Consider the following 16,954-nt stretch of genomic DNA (forward strand, 5'->3'; position numbering starts at 1 on the left):
GGGTTGAAAATGCTCATGTTTAAGCTTTTCCTCAAGCTAGAATTTGTGGAAAATTTAAACAAAACTCCTTATCCTTTCATGAGTTACATGGAAATTAATGTAAATAGGTTCTGGCTTAATTGTATTACTTGGCAACCTGCAAAGAGTCTGCCTTTTTTACTGCTGTTTAATCCCTTATTCATGTAAATAATCCTCATTAGTGCTTTTTACCACGAATAGGTAACAGAACCAAGACTGGAAGATGTGAGTTCGTCCTTCGTGACAGATGGATGGTCTCTTGCAGCACCCACCATAAACAGAAAAATGCACAATCCCTGTGCTCTGAAGAGAGCAAAAAACACTGCTGCTGAGATAATCTTCAGGAGGAAGATTACCAATATTTAATTAAAAACACACAGAGCAGATGCTCTGACTCTCTGCCAGGAAAACCCGCCATTACTTACACAACTTAAACTGTGTCTCAACATGGGGACTGGAGGGAGAAGCACACATGTGCAGGAACACCACCTGCAATTTGAGGGTATATGTAATTTTATCATCAATTTCCAGCACCATGCTGAGGCTGCAACCCTGGTTTGAGAACGTCAAGCAGGCACCTGACTGAGCCCCCATTTAATGCTGCTTCCTAAGGGCACCTTTTTTTCAAAATTCGTGCAGAGTTTAAAGTGAAACACATTTGCAATGTTAGTGATTGTGCAGAAGAACTCTTGAGGTCCTATTAATCTCCCAGCTGCAAATCACTGTTGTAAATATTAGCAGTTATCAATAACTGAGAACTTTTGGCCTATGAGCACCAGAACCTGCATCTCCTCATTTTTCACTGTGCTGTCAGCCCAGCTGAACACCTTGAGGACAGCAGCACCCAGCAGGGCTGATGTTGGGATGCTTCATGGCAGGGCCTGGGAAGAGCACAGACTCATCAAACGAATTCTGAAGGCCTAGGAGAAGCCAGATGTCGGGTTCCCACTGTGTGAAAATGTGTTGATAATGGATAAAAAATCACCACCTGCCATGGCAGGCAACTGATAATGGTGAAATACTGTAACTGATACATGAGCACAACTGAACACGTCATGAGAGTAGCTTGTTTTAAACTCAGGCAAATAATGAAATCATTAAGGTTGCAAAAGACTTCCAAGGTCAAGACCAACCTTTGACTGAATCCCACCATACCCACTAGACACAAAGTGCCACGTCGACTTGTTTTTTGAACACTTCCAGGGATGGTGACTCCACCACCTCCCTAGGCAGCCTGTTCCAATGCTTAACCCCCTCTTTCAGTGAAGAAATTTCTCCCAATATCCAACCTGAACCCCCCCCAGTGCAGCTTGGGGCCGTTTCCTTTTGTCTTGTTACTTGGGAGGGGAGACTGGTCCCATGTTGCCACATCCTCCTTTCAGGGAGTTGCAGAGAGCCTCCTTTTCTCAAGGCTGAACACCTCCAGCTCCCTGAGTTGCCCCCAGAGGATTTACCCTCTAGACCCTTCACCAGCTCTGTTGCCCTTCTCTGGACACAAAATACTCGGCATCATTTTGGACTGAAGGGAACCCCACAGCTGCCTTCTGGCATAAATCCTCATGGAGAACATTCTGTTCTATCAGGAACATGGGTCATGCCTTCTCAAGCTACACATTTCTCATGCTTTCAAATAAGCCAGCTCACCTACCCTGATGCAAGGGTGTACTTATTCCCAGGATTAAGCCTGGAGCCTCTCTTCTATTGTCTATAAAATTTCCTTAAAAGAACAGTGATGATGAAAAACAAAAGACATGTTGAAATCAGGCATTGGCCCAGACATGCTGTATCTTCTACTTTTAGTTTTCTATTTATATATTATGTGTTATATCCTTTATACTTGAAGAGTTTGATTCACTTATTTTCTTGTTTGAAAATATTAAAAATTAAATTTGAAATGGCAGCCTATGAAGTCAATGGCCTACAAGTCTAATATGCTATTCTTCCATTGACTATGTTCAGCACTGTAGGTATTTTTTTCCAAGAGCACTATAGCTTGTAAAATTTCAGTATGCTCATTTTAAATAAGGTTCCCTTTCGAAATCATTGTTCTAGGGAACTGTGGTTTTTGAAAGACAAAAGGAAAGGACACCCCATATGATGTTAACTTTCAGAGTAATTTTATTCTGCCTTTGTTTAAATCTTCAGATTTAAAAACTGTCTTTAAATCAATTTCCAGACAATTTGTGCCCTTATACTCCTATGAGAATCAAGTTTTACAAGGTAAATCAAGTTGGTCATAAACCTCATTCCAGTCATATGGGAGGTGCATGTTACATACCTAAAACTTCCTGGAGTACCAATGCATGACTTTCTACGAGATGAACGGCAATGGTGGACATAGTTTCTCCATATTGCTTTAATTGTACTGCATTTAGTCTTGATATTTAGCTCTGTCCACAAAGTAATTATACAAATTTCTCCTGCAGGCCTCCCAAAACATGAGAATTCGTCTTTCTACTCACCAGTGACCGAATCTGGTTCTGGTTGTCGAAGCCAGCTCTCTCATAGAGGTGGACAGGGGAAGCACCTGCTCACACCGTGCCCGTGCTCAGCAGCAGGTAAGTGAGGCACCGACGTGGCAGGACAACAATCTGTGTACGGGCAGCCCCGACCACCGGCTGCCAGCGAGATAAAGGCGGCGGGGCCTCCCGTGTTGGGTGGGAATGGTTCAGCTGAGGACACACTGCGATGCCAAGGGAGCTGCTGCCTGGGAAGGTCACTGGCCTCGCAGCGAGCTGGCAGCTCTTGGGCAGCACATGTGCTCCGGTGGGCCGGAGGCGAACGCAGCGGGCAGGGAAGGCAGTGGGTGCCTGATACGGGGCAGGACGGACCCTCTTCGTGGCCGGGAGCTGTGTGCACATTGACTACCGCCGCTGCCAAGGCACCAGGCAAGGGCGACCCTCGACTCTGCGTGACCACGGCACGGCCATCGCTGGGGCTGCGGATCCGCGCAGCCGGGCAAAGCTCGCCCGAGGACCAGCAAGAGCTGATCCACCACAGCCGCGGCTGCTGTGGGGCGCACACCGCCTTGCAGAGGTGCTGGCGTGGGCCTGCCGCGGACAAAGTGCCCCGAGGCGCAGCCCGACGGCCAGAGCCCCCGGGGAGGAAGAGGCCGAGGCTCAAGGTCTGGCCGAGCCCGCGAGAGGGAGCCGGAGCCCGGCGGCGAGCCCGGGCGGCAGCCGCAGGTCCGGCTGAGCGCGGCGCCACGTGCGCAGGCGGTGCCGGGCGCAGGGCAGCGCCGCCACCTCCCGGGCAGGGGCGGGAACTGCGCTGGGCCGGGCCCGGCGGCGCCGCCTCAGCCGCGGGCACGGGGAGCGCGGGGCCCGGGTGGCAGCAGTGGCGTTCACGGGGCGCGACAGGCGGCGCGGTACCGCGGACACGAGTGGGCAAGATACACGGATAGGAAGAACGGCGGCGGTGCCCTCGTCAAAGAGGCCTGGCGGGCGCATGAGCAGCCAGGCGGTAGCGTGGCCGAGTGGTCTAAGGCGCTGGATTTAGGCTCCAGTCATTTCGATGGCGTGGGTTCGAATCCCACCGCTGCCAAGCTGTTTTGTCCCCGCCGCGGCGGCTCCTTTTCGCCACCCGCACAGCGGGAACGCGGGAGCCGCCGGCGGGGGCGGCCCGGGGCCAGCACGGTACGAGCGGCGCTGCCCGGGCAGGGCACGGCGCCCCGCGGGGCCTGAGTGCTGCGGGTTGTCGGTCACAGGTGTTAATATTAGAAAGTTGTGGTATGAGCTAGGGAAAAGGGATTATCAACTGTGTGACGATCCTGTGTGATCAGCTGTCTCTCGGTTTAAGAATAACACGAGAAACGCTGTAATTTTCAGGGATTCTGCCTTTCCGCGCTGCTTTTGGGTTACAGCACCCCGACCCGCGAGCTGGCACCTGCGCTTTGCGGCCGGCCCTGGACGGAGGGGAGGTGCCAGTGTTCGCACCCTCCCCAGAATGCTCAAATCCCTCCATCGTTATTCCCCTCCAGACCATGGTTTCTCAAGCTCTCACCCCTAATCATTTCCAAGCTCTCTACTGTTTGCATCTTGCTCTTGGTTGTTCTCTCCCCATGTTACAGGTTGGAAAGATGCAGATGGGAAGGAGATTTCTCTGATAAATTCCCACCATGAGCGGTGGATGGGAAGAAGCTGGAGTCTCCCAGACCGTGCTTTAGGTCCATTTTAGCTGAAAAGTAATGTGAAATTCTTCACTTCAGCTACTACAGGAATTTACTCAGTACAACTGCTGTACTTAACAAATTTGGTGCCAAAACAGACTTGTGCTTTAAGTTCAACTGAGGAGCAACTGAACTGTTGCCTTTAAATACAGGAGGTGAAGGAAGCTGTACAAAGATCTGCACAACCCATAGTGGCAGATTCCTCTACTGTGACATAAATACACTTAACTAATGTAACTTAGTAGTTTCCAATTTAACTAAAATACCCAGTTTTGACGTGTGAAAAATTCTACCAGCACATACCTGCAGTTCTGCACCAGGGGCAGGGCAGGGAGCAGTTCTGGGACATTGTGCAGAGGAACAGCAGGGACTTCAGCAATGTTTCAAGTACACTTTTATTTTCCCTTAGATATGGTGCTAGAGCTAATTAATGAAATCAGACAATATGAAGTCTCCGTAGACCTGGTGTTCTTTATTTGCAGTAATCTGTTCTGTCTGTGCCTTTGCTTGTTCCTCTGTTCCCCAAGGTAGTGAGCCATGACAGAAGCTGTGGTCAGTCTTTCTTCTTATTTCAGCCATTTTTCTTCACTGGTGAAGCACTGCAGGCTGTCTGCAGCTCTTGTTCTTTCTGCAGGTTCTCATTTACTTCAGCAATCAATATGGAAAGTTGTTGTTTTGGTTTGAAATAGATGCAACAATCTTGACTCTGGTTGTGTTTCGGTGATTTGGCAATTACTGTTTACTGTATTTTAATTTCTCAGGTCCAGCCACTCATCTGTAATGATTTTTTTTGTATATTTAAAAGTAGCTGCCTGTTTGTTGCACTGTGCCAGTAATTATCGTGGGGGTTAGAATGATCTGGGTAGCAATACTGTGACTGTGCAGTTTATGTTGGTCAGTGTCGTCTTTCTTTAAAAAAATGCAAAACCGAAAGGCTATCAAGTTTTAAAGAAAGAAAAAACAAAATTGAAGTAATAATTAAAGTAAGCAAAACATTGAGGAAGAGTTGATAATTCGAGGGTTGTGGTCTGGATTTCATGTAGTGGTCCACAGAATCAGCAAAGTCATACTTCAGTGGGCGGTACCCCAGTTGAGCCTGTGCCTTGTCTATTTTAAATGTGTGAGTTACAGAAATGTTCATAACCTACAGGGCAAAAGAGTCAACATACAAAGGTATGACTACACAGGCAACTGGAACAAACTGTAAATGGTAGCAAAGACAGTTAATGTAAAATACAAAAACCCCCCACAACATTATATCAATGTCTTATGAGTATTGCACACATTATTTTTAAAATTGTCCACTCAAAAGGAGATTCTTGAGAGCACAAAGAGACTTTGCATTAAAAGATGCAAAGTAGAATCTGTAAACGTCCACAAAAAATGTTATGCAAATGTTCTCTTTGCTTAGGTACTCAAAGAGGCAGATCAAAGCCATCTCATAGGTTTCTAAAGGCCCAGCCAAGTCATACAGGATACTGACCCTTGGAAAAGAGGAGCTGAAGAAGCCTCTCCAGATTGCAAGCACAAACTCTTTTCAAAAATCTTGGCAACCAAGCACAATATATTGCCTAAGTTGCACACAATGCATGTACTTGCCCTCGAAACTGGAGGCTGAAGTAGCACTGGGTGGGATTTTACTTCCTACTGACTTAAAGTCTCCCTCATATTAAAATGTATGGATGCCATGGGAATTAAGGAAAGTTTACAAACACAGAATTTACCTCATTTCTTGTCAGCAGTGGGGGCAGGTCAACAACTGGTCTCAGAATGGAATGAAGGTGTTCCATCAATGTGGCTGCATAACAAAAAATTTCGGCTTGAGGTAAGAACAGTGAATTGCTTTGCCATTGTGATTGTGACGTATCTCACCCTGTAAATGCTCACGAAGGATAATCACAGACCTGAGAGCTCAGGGCACCATTACTAACACCATCAGGACAACTTGCTCACAAGGGACTGGATTTAATCTAATTATTGTGTTTGTGGAAAGAGAATTTGGAAAGGGGAAAAGGTTGGGCACAGATCTAGTGAAAATGTCATGAGGCTTCATAAAAAGATGGCAACAGAGAACTCAGTTGTGTTCTGTCTGAGCTGCAGGGGGGGTTGATTCTGGAGAGGGCAAGACATTTACCTGTGCAGAAAAGCAGATACTCTTCAGTATGTTTCATAAAGTCATGAAGTTTTACATTTTACTTTTTGTATCATTAACGACAAAAAGTTATACATCTGTTAGGTCCTACATAAAACCTGTTCTAGTGGGACTTGAATAAGAGATCATCTGGTTTCAACATACTGCACAGAGGTGAATTTTACACTGCTGAACACTAGGTGAGCACACAGAATATTAATTTTTTACATGAAAATGAAAATTGTGGGCAAATAAAATAAAATAAAATAAAATCATATTAGTTAGAAATGAGGGTAGTATAAACAGGAAAGAGAAATACTGATAAAATATTTTACCTGAGGCATAGACTAAGCAAGTAGGAATGCGTATCCATGGCTTACTGCACCCTAATCTTTCAAACTGAAAAAGATTTAAAAACAATTAAAAACTCCAGAAACTTCAAACAAGTTTTAAGTTTCAATGTAGAAGATATTTATGGAAATATTTACTGTTAAAACAGAAAAATCATGGCTCTTAGTATTTACTGTTTTTCATTTTTAAGGAGATGCCAGTTAAAGTCACCCACAGACACTATGTCATTTTCCTACCTTAAAAGAAGGAAATAAATTATAATAATTAATCACAATGTCACGGTGTGCTGATACCTAATTTAACATCATGACATATTTATGGTTTTGAGCCTATCATTAACAACAACATGGTATTTTTAAAAGAATAAACAGATAAATACTTAAGACTTATATTTTTTGCCCTTCCAAAATGCTCATTATTGCCATCTGCATGCTCCGAAAATGAAGACAGTAACAGCTCAGGACAGGCTGCTGGTGTAGATAATCCTTTGGTCTCAGGGAAGACAGGAACTTTAATGTGGCATTTTGGGTGGGCATTGTTACACTGAAATTCAAGCAGGAATTAAACCCACATTCTGAGAGTTCCACATGGAACTCTCACACCCAAAGCAAACATACAAAATGTAGCATGCACACAAAAGCTGGAGTTGAATGCAGTTAAATTAATGTACTTGGAGATGAGTATTGCACGTACAAGTGGAGTTAGCCATTCAAAAAGGTTGGATTTTTCACCATCATGAATGAAATACACCTGGCCACTCTGTTAAAGAGGTAGAGAAGAAACAAGTCAGTAAAAATAATACTGCATATATATAGACTTCTTTTTCTTTGTCTAATCCCTTATGAATAGCTTAAAAATAATACAGCAATATCAAATATGAGTGGATGCACACACAAGTCACAAACTCTGCTTGTGTTTCACTCAGTTGCACTGTTATGAAGTGGAATTGGTGAACAGGTGGTTTGTGTGATTAACATGCCCTGGAATGAATGGTTTATTAAAGATATGCTTGTTCAGAGTGGCTGTACTGACTGTGCAGGGACCACTGGAGCTGGTGCTGGATCTCACTGGGGCTGCTGGAATGTGTCCACCAAAGGGTGGGACACCTTCTGCTCTGGGTCTGGTTAAGGCTCACTGGAATCCAGAAGACTCCTGTGTAGCCAAGGTCTACCTTCCTGCTTTCCTTTTGCTTTCAGAGTTTTAGGAAAAGAACCCATTTCTAATATACTCTCAGAGCAATGCTTCTAAGTGATTAGAAACCTGCATTTACAAGGAGGCAAACAGTTGTAACTGTTTTTCAAAGCAAAGAACCCAAATGAAATGTGCCTCTGTTGGCATATGGCATGGGGAGAACTGACCATCACAGTTCAGAACATTCAATCTGGACCTGTACAGGGGAACAGGATGAATCTGCTTGAACTTCCAGTTTCATTTCCAACATAGCAAACATTCTTTGCTCAGCTTCCAGAAATGACAAATACTGCATTTTAAAAATGCAAAGATGGAGATATGCTTACAGAACTGAATATTCCATCTCTTAACCAACACCAACAGCCAACACTGTGCCCCATCCCAAATTGCTCATAGCACGTTTATCAGCTGAAAACACAGACAACAACATAAGCTGAGGGACAATAACTCTAATTACTGCAGTGGTTACTCTAGCACAGTGGCAGGATCCACTGTCAGATGAGATGTGTGGTAATTTACTGTGTACTTACAGCTATGTAGTTCTTTTCAGGGGTGAGAGCTTCAGCAGCCAGAATATGAGCTTGGACAAAATTCTCTACATGTATCCAGTTCATTTTAACAGTAGGGTCTGCAAACTTGAAGCTAAGTAACCTTCTCTCAATAATCTTCTGTAGATAGAAACAAACATGAAACCATTACAAAATGGGGTTTAGAATGAGGTAAAGTGTACTTTCTTGTCCAGCTAAATGTAGGTTAAGCTCTACTTTTAAAAAATGAAATACATGAATCAATTAAAAATTAAAGGAACTGCTCATGAGAAAATGTCAAAAGTTGTATTGCAATATGTCCTGAATTTACAAAAAATACAAGTACATTCTAGGGATAAGTAAAATATTGTATGGAAACGTGAGATACAGTTCTGAGTGGATCAAAAGTATTCACTAAATTGGATCTAATTTATCAAATAGCTTTGGCTAGGAAAAACTGGAAGATACACTCTGGCTGGAAGGAAAGCATCCCAGTTTTCATTGAACAGGTAAATTTTAGAAACTGCAAAACATGACATTTGCATAATGTCTTAAAAGTGGCTCAAAACAAATAAGCTTAAAATCAAATAGAAACTTTAAAATATTATATTTTTTAAAGGGGCTAAAAAAATCTCAGATTTAACTAAAATGACGTTTTCCATTCTTAAAAATATTTACAAGATGAAAAAGTATATTTTGGCTGACTGCAATATGATTTCCTACCTCAGGCACAAACCAAAAATATCTATTATGTGGTCAACTTGAATCTATTATTTCCTGAAAGCTGTGTGTAACTTTATATTACCCTCATTCTTTTAAAATAACTGGCTCACAGAATTTTACAGGGATCATGTTCTAAACATCATCTGTTGGCCCTTCAGTTTAAAAGCAAGTGAAAAAGGGTAAAATGTGAACACCTCAGCTGCTGCCCTTCCTTAACCTGTTGTACCAGAGGCTGCTTCCAGCTCTGGAACCTGCTTCATTGGACAGTGAAAGCTGCTAATAGTTGAGAGTGGAAATAAGATATTTTGCTGTATCTCTTTTCATTAATATTTAAAGCCATTTGGTGTAAGTTGCATGTAAATAGACATTTGAAATATCATGAATTGGCCTGAATCTTAAAGTAATCATTAAATTATAAAGCTGGATTTTCATGCATTTGTATTTAAAAAAAAAAGGCTTTTTACATCTGCACTTTACAGATCTAATGCTTGTTAAAAAGAGTTAAAATAGCCTCAGCAGACAATTGAATTGCTACCCAATAAGATCAGTCAATTTATAACACAAATAAGTGATGCTCCTTTCAGCCTTTTACCCATATCATAGAAAACTCTGCTGGTTAAAAAATTCAAATGACATACTGCTAGCCTTGGCAAGTGTCTCTGCTCTTCTGGTCCATAAATTCCTGGTGGGCGAAGGACACAGGTATGGAGAATTCCACCTCCTAGAACATGGGATAAGATCATTCTTAGAGACCTTCATGCCACTGCATTGTATCTTTATTTGTATGAGCCAAAGGCTCCAGCAGCAGAACTTACTTGAAATTCATTTCACTACCTTAAGAAACAATACATACCAAAAGGTGCTGCATTGGTAGCTGGATATTAAGATGGGAGAATCAGAGCATGCAAAATAGCAAGCTAAGATTCAGAAAAGTCCTGCAAGCATAGTTGTGTTCGTAGAAAATACTAGATATTTAAAAATCTCTTTCTAATCAGTCCCTTGTCCCTGTGCCAGAGCAGAGAATGAATGTGTTGGCTGTGGTGATGAGCTCACTGAAGTGAGCAGGTTGTTCGAAAATATATTGGATAGTGGAATGAAACCAACTAATCCCACACAAAATTATTGATGGGAAGCAATGGCCTGTTAGTAGTACAAGGTAAAGCTGAAAGGTTCTCTCAACAGCAGGTGCAGTTCCCTCTGGAGTGAGGTAGGAGCTCTTGACAATTTCAGTGGGATCATAAAAATCAAATCTTCCCATGTATATCCGTTGGCTGTTTCATCATCTGCTAATAACTGTTCTTAACAGTACTTGTAAGCATGTAAAATATTCAGTCCTGCTATGGCACAGGCTCAAAATGGGATGTTTGGAACACTGACTGGTTCTACTTCATTGACAAATTGGTCCTGAAATTAGGAGGGGCTTTGATGTGAAGAGCTGCTAAGGAAATGAAGGAGGGGAAAAACCCTTTTCTTATTTTAAACAAAATTATTTTGTTGGGATGGAGCTCCCATCATGGACTTTCTATCTGTTATAGCCCTCTGCAAGTATCAAGTGAAGAGTCTTTTCTGTAAGTTGTCCCCAGCTAAATTTAGCTCAGTATCACTTGGTCACATAGAATCATGTTGCACTTTACATTAATTTGTTTTGCACTGGCAGTTATAGTATCTCACAGGTGAGCTTAAGTATTGAAGTGTATAACTGGCTTCCTCAACATGGAAAACTTTGGGAAGCACTAATAAATAATTCCAGGCTCTAGGCTCAGGTTGCTACTTCAGATTTTAATATATAACTTAAGGGGGTGTGTGGTATGTAACAATCAGCATTTGTGTTTCTGTTGCATGAGACAGAGACATTGTGGGAACTTAAAACCAATTAAAAGTAACTTTTAAATAAAAATACTTAAATTTGTGAGAAGGGGTTGGTAATTTAATTTCATAGCTGCTGGGCAATCGTGCCCACTAAGGATTGCTACAGGACACAGGATTTTGGGGAGGAACAAGAAGAGAAGGAATAAATTCTACTATTAATTCATACTCAGACAAAAGTACCTGCTAGTGAAGATCCATTAGCTGCTAGTACCATTTGTTCTGCAATTGATTTGGTTCTGGAATAATGATCAACAAGCTACAGAGAAAAAGCAAATACATTTCTATCAGTTCCTGAAATGACAGGACAGAAAGGCATCTCTTCCTCACTAGATTTTACTTAGCAGATGGCAACAAATACCTCAAAATACAGAAGTTGTGGGGTATTAGGTTCGGGGTAAAACCCATGAATATTTTGAGGCTAAGGAAGCATTTTTATGTATGCAAATCTGGTTAATTAATTTCAGCACATTTGAGAAGCAATAAATATATGTATGCTTTGAATGCTGCCAGGAATGTAACTGATCACTACTTTGTAATCTGGATTTCTTCTTCAGGTAACAGAAAAGTCAAACACCAAGTTTTGCAGTATCCTGCTCACTTCCATGTGGCATTGTCCCAGAGAAAATTTTATTTAAAATGTTATTAAAAATATTCATATTTTATCTCCATCTCTACTTCTTGAAAGACTGTGAAGTAGTCAATAGAGAGAGGAGGGATGCAAAAACAACTGTGTATGCAAAGCAGCCAGAAGTACTTTCTCTTTTTTAATTAAATACAATAAAGCCATATAAAAATAGGCTGCTTTTCTAAATGACCTCTACCTTGAATATATGTCATCCTCTAAGGGAAAACCAGAAAAATAATGTAGATAATAAATAGCTAAAGAGGCACCAAGCCATATAACAGAATCCTCATGTCCAGGTGGAATATCCCTGATGTTAATGAGGCACTGTGGGAGTTATTTTCCAAACTCAAGGCCTTAATAGGAAAACAAAGAAATATATACTTTGATGTACATAAAACTGATGTGCCAAGGTTGTGAATAGCATCGTCGAAGAGTGTGAAGAGTTTTCTTTTTTCTTTCATAGAATCAGAGAATGGTTTGGATTGAAGAGGACTTCAGCAATCATCTTATTCCAACCCCCTCTTCCATGGGCAGGGACACCTCCCACTAGACCAGGTTGCTCGAACTCTCATCTCACCTGGCCTTTCTTGTGCCTGGATACTTGCATCAGACAAAACACTGTCATAAAAACTCCAGGCTTTTTCAGAAACATGGAAGTAAAGAGAGGAATTTGAAAATACAATACAACAAAATACCTTGTCAATTGGGAAATATGGCAAAGATTCCTCGTCCCCATCTTCAATAGGAAGCCCTCCAAACACCACATTCACTGAGCTGGTGTACACCAGCCGAGGGATGTCTTGTTGTTTGCAGGCTGCAGCAATGAATAGAGTCAATTACTTTAGTGGAAAACTATTTGGGAAAAAAGCTTGTGTGACATTTTTTCTAAGAAAGTGTCAAATTCTGAAAGAGAAAATCCTTCCATCCTGTGACTGGGTGAGTTGAAATGCAGAGCATATTTAAAGGGAAAACATCAGTGTAGAAGTAAGTGCTTTACTCTCTGGCACATCCTAAACTGGGTGCCAGCACTGTGCCCCGGGATAGCTCCTCCAGCCTGCTGGGCATCAGGACAGAAGTCCTTCTGCTTCAAGGGCTGCCCACTGCCTGTGCACACGTTGTTGGCAAGCAGGTTAACAGCTACAAAATACATAGGGAATTGGTTAACTCCTTACATGGGTACAGATTCCAACATCAGTCAGACAAGGTGTTGAAGTAGCTGAACTGCAGTGCTGGCTCTCATATAACACCTCATAGTAGAATTGAGCATAACCCCCCTGTGACGTGATTCCTCATTTTCTGCCAGCAATGTAAAGTACTTGGTAATAAACAGAGTGTGCCAAAAAGGCCAACTGGCTTTCTCTAAATGGCATGTGATGTTTGACATGCTGTACTAACCCCCAATGGCACAGTTAAATACCTACCATTAAGGATGAGTCTTGTTCCATTAATGTTTACACTTTCAATCTCTTTTTTATGCAACTAGGAAAAGAAAAAAATAATTTAGTGCATTTTTTAGTAATAATACATATTCAGTTCTATAGGGGGATGTTATAAATGTCCCCAAATAAACATAATTTAGTGCTTTGATTATAAAAAATGTCATTTAGACTGGTGTTTTAGACTTAAAGAAGTCTAATCATTATTTTTAAACTACACCTGTATCTTTCTTGTATTTTTACAGACTAGTCTGCTTGAAGCAAAGAAAATTGTAGTGCTTCTAAAAATATATGTCCAGTTATTATATATCTTGCAGCAGTATGTTAAATATCTTGTGTTTCAGAAGCACTTTAGTGACCAGTTGCCTCTAACCAGAGCAATTCCAATTATGCATTGCTCAGTAGCAACAACTCAAACGACTTTGAGTGAGCTGTTCTATCCAGACAGGGTAGTTACTACAATTCCTCTTATTAAATAAAGTAAGAAAGGAGTTTGTTTGTGTTTGGATGTGTGCTTGTAACTCTAATTATAAAATTGTGACTCAGAGTCCTACTTCAAGTGCACTGTACAGCTTTTTACCCAATGGCAAACAATTAAAGACTTGAAATATTGTTATTGTTATAATTCACATATATGACATAATTTATAATTTGGTTAAGGTTTTATTCTTCCTAGTGACCTTACACCTAGGAGATCCATGTGAATGTTTAGGGAAGAATCAGGGTTTTGGAGAGAACCAGCTTCCCTTCCTTCCTTTTGTCTTCACAGTATTTAAGAACATTTCAATGCTATTTCCATCTCAAACACCTTCCCAGGGTGCTGTAGAACCTCTAATGGAGAGGAAATGCCTCTGCAAGCAGCCTGCTTGCAACTGGCACTCCAGTTGGCACACAGCAATTTACCAAAAGGCCAGGGCAATATGAAGAGATGGAATCTGTCATGCAGCATTACAGCATCAAAGTCTCTGCAGTCACAGAAAAAACCGAAACTGTGTGGGCTCACCTGCTCTGTTCCTGACATTCCATATGAAGCTACATGAAACACACAGTCAGCCCCTTCACAGGCTGCCAATATGGCACTGTAATCCCTGATGTCTGTCTGTAATACATAAGAAAAGATATTTGGACATGAAATCAAAGCTGCAGGTGAGCATTTGTCATACAGTGGGAATCCATATATATAAAGCATATATAGAACTGTACCTGCTATACAAATATTCTGGGACTCAAAACTGGGCACACCTCACTACTTGCTGATAATTATACTTTTCTTCCATAGAACCCAAAGGACTTTAAAGACATTCATTAAGGTTCACAGGAGTCCTGTGTTTATTCTACAGGTGGTTAAACTAAGGCCTGGATGAAGGCAGGATGCTGAGGAGTCAGGAGTGAAACTGCTCTGTGCTTTACAGGTTTCACTGGTTTCCTCATTTCAGATATACTAAAATCCATTCACCAAAACTCATGTGGGATATTCACACAGTTAAAAAGGTTACTCAAATTTGAAATAATTGGCAATTAGAGATTTGGATTCTGTGAAAACTAGTAAGACATTATGGAAAAGTCAAATGAGCTAACTTTGACTGTTGGGAAAATATTATTTATCATACCTGGATCCACTCCACTCCGTTGGGAATCATCCACAAAGGCTTGTGTATGTCACACAGAACAACAGAAGCTCCTATGTTCGCAAGAGCACATCCCAGCTTGTATCCACAATAGCCACCCCCTCCTGTCACCACGGCTCTCATACTGATTTGATGGTATGCTCTAGCGTGTTTCTTCTGTTTGCAGCCAGGGATTCGGTGATCGGGTGCTGCTACAGCACTCATTTTTGGTTTTGTGTCAGTGAAATAGTGCCCGGCACTACCAGATACATGTAAAAATTCCTTCTACATGGTGAGAATTGCTTCATAGCACTCCTGGATGCAGACAATTTCAGGGAGTTTCATGTTGACAAGATCTATTCACAGCACCAAAATCTGACTTTAATGCAGCCTGTTTAAGAGAGATAAAGACAAAAGCAAACCAAAATTTACAGTCCCCAGTTTACTGCCAAGACAGATATCTGAGAGAAGTGGTATTTCCAGCTTCTTTCTAAGTACCAGCAGGTGAACATAAATTAAGAATACACTGAGTTGTTATCATTGGCAGAGCTGGAGTTGAGATAGATGAGGATTTCATGAGGGAAGAGGGATGCCTGATCCTCATGTTATAACTTTAGAAGGTGTATCAGAGAACAAGGCTATCAAATCCCTCGCTTTCAAGGGGAACTCGAATAAAATAGTAAAATAGCTGCTATACTATAGAAAAGGTAAAAAAACTGCATTAAGGAAAAAGTAATAGTGAATCACTTATTTCCTGAACGTGGGGGTTCTTGCCCTTCCAGGGGTTCCTCACTGGCAGTCAGGACATTTCAGAGGCTGTGCCTACCGACTCCTTCCAACACCCGCGTCCCTGCCCCGGCCGCAATTAAACATTCAAAGCCACCCGAGCCCCGCCGGGGCTCTCTGCATCTCCCTTGCAAATCGGCCGGGCGGCAGCGCAGGGACTCGTGCAGGGCCGGGCCCCGGCCGTGCCCCGGCCTCGGGCGCCGCCGTTGCGGCCGTTGGGGCCGCGGGCCGGGCGCGGGCAGCGCCCGCGGGAGCCGCTCCGGGCTGGAGCGTCCGGCCCGGCCCCGCCAGCAGCCTCTGCTGCGGGCCCGACGGGTCCCCGAGGGTTCCGCAGCATCCCCGGCGTGCTCTCATCCTAAAGCACCTCTGACATCCCATCGCATCCCCAGGCTCCCACAGCACCCCTGGGTTCTACTCATCTGGCAGCAGCTGTGGGATTGCACAGCTTTCCTGAGATAATGCTCATCCCACAGCATCCCTGGGATTCTGCTCATCACGCAGCATCCTTGTAACTCACAGCATCCTGGGGATCCCACAGCATGTCACGGTATTCCTGGGTTGCCAGAGCATCCCTGGGATCCCAGAGCATCCTATGGTGCTTCTTACCTCCTGGAGTCTTCACACAGCTGTGACTGCTGCGCAAAAGCATCCTGTCAGTAGCAAGGGCTCCGGCCACTCCGAGGTACCTGTTGAACAGGTTGTTCAGGAAGAAAACACCACCTCCTGCCTAATGGTTGGACAGTCGGTGGCGGGACATTGCTCATAGAGATGCAGAACTTCTGAGACACCTGCAAAACAGCAGGAGTTCCCAAAGAGGCACAAATAAACAAATAGGCACTAAGGTCCCCTTCCACCTGAGCCTCCCTGGAGTCATTTGAGCCTGGGAGGGTGTGAAAAGAGTCAGGAGCTGCAGAATTTCAGTTACCCATTCCAGGCAAAAGTTAGGCTCTGAACACGTTTATCTCTTTTGTTACAGTTGTGCTATGTCTGAACATTCACATTAAATTTTAATCATTTAAAGACACACTTCAGTTATGTTAGAGTAGGAGTAACTCAAGAGTCAGCTTTAACTGAGACTCAGTAAAGACCCGCAGAAATAAGAGTGCTGGCTATTCCCATCTGGTACTGATGATTGTTTTAAAATCTCAAATACTGCATCTGTAAGAAAGATAAATCAATGTACTGGAGCCAATTATTGTTAATCAGTGCTGTTATAACAGTGATGTAAAAAGCATCCTACCCAAAATAACAAACCACAGGTTTGGTGCTACAGGACTGAAATGATGGGACTCCACAGGGACTTACAAACACAAAGCCAGCAAATTCCTTGGTTAGTCCTTACTGAGGAGCATCCAAACAAGGTCAGAACCTGCACTCCTGTGAAAAGTGTTGGTGTAATCTGGGATGCATCCTGAGCTCTTAGTCCAGTAAGAGCAGTATGTAAGATTTATAAATAACTAATTTAGAACCAAGTTGAATGTTTGCATGCAGCTAAAATGCTCTCACTGGGAAGTAACTTCAC

At 42.6% G+C, this 16,954-nt stretch overlaps 1 protein-coding gene and 1 non-coding gene across 2 annotated transcripts; one reads left to right on the plus strand and one right to left on the minus strand.

Moving 5' to 3' along the window:
• The first annotated feature begins 3,479 nt into the window (after positions 1–3,479).
• TRNAL-UAG (transfer RNA leucine (anticodon UAG)) lies at positions 3,480–3,561 on the plus strand. Its single transcript has one exon. It is a non-coding gene; the product is annotated as a tRNA-Leu (tRNA).
• Positions 3,562–4,648: 1,087 nt separating this feature from the next.
• On the minus strand, positions 4,649–14,886 carry LOC106848984 (putative short-chain dehydrogenase/reductase family 42E member 2). Its single transcript, XM_014869256.2, has 11 exons — positions 14,650–14,886; positions 14,043–14,138; positions 13,025–13,082; positions 12,299–12,417; positions 11,159–11,234; positions 9,748–9,830; positions 8,390–8,527; positions 7,362–7,427; positions 6,653–6,716; positions 5,911–5,984; positions 4,649–5,330 (listed from the first exon to the last, which is right to left on the minus strand). Exons 1-11 carry the CDS (start codon positions 14,869–14,871, stop codon positions 5,082–5,084), a joined length of 1,245 nt encoding a protein of 414 aa, XP_014724742.1. The 5' UTR covers positions 14,872–14,886; the 3' UTR covers positions 4,649–5,081.
• Positions 14,887–16,954: the final 2,068 nt, after the last annotated feature.

This window comes from Sturnus vulgaris, chromosome 16 (genome assembly GCF_052056855.1).
Source record: "Sturnus vulgaris isolate bStuVul1 chromosome 16, bStuVul1.hap1, whole genome shotgun sequence".
Lineage (NCBI taxonomy): Eukaryota > Metazoa > Chordata > Aves > Passeriformes > Sturnidae > Sturnus > Sturnus vulgaris.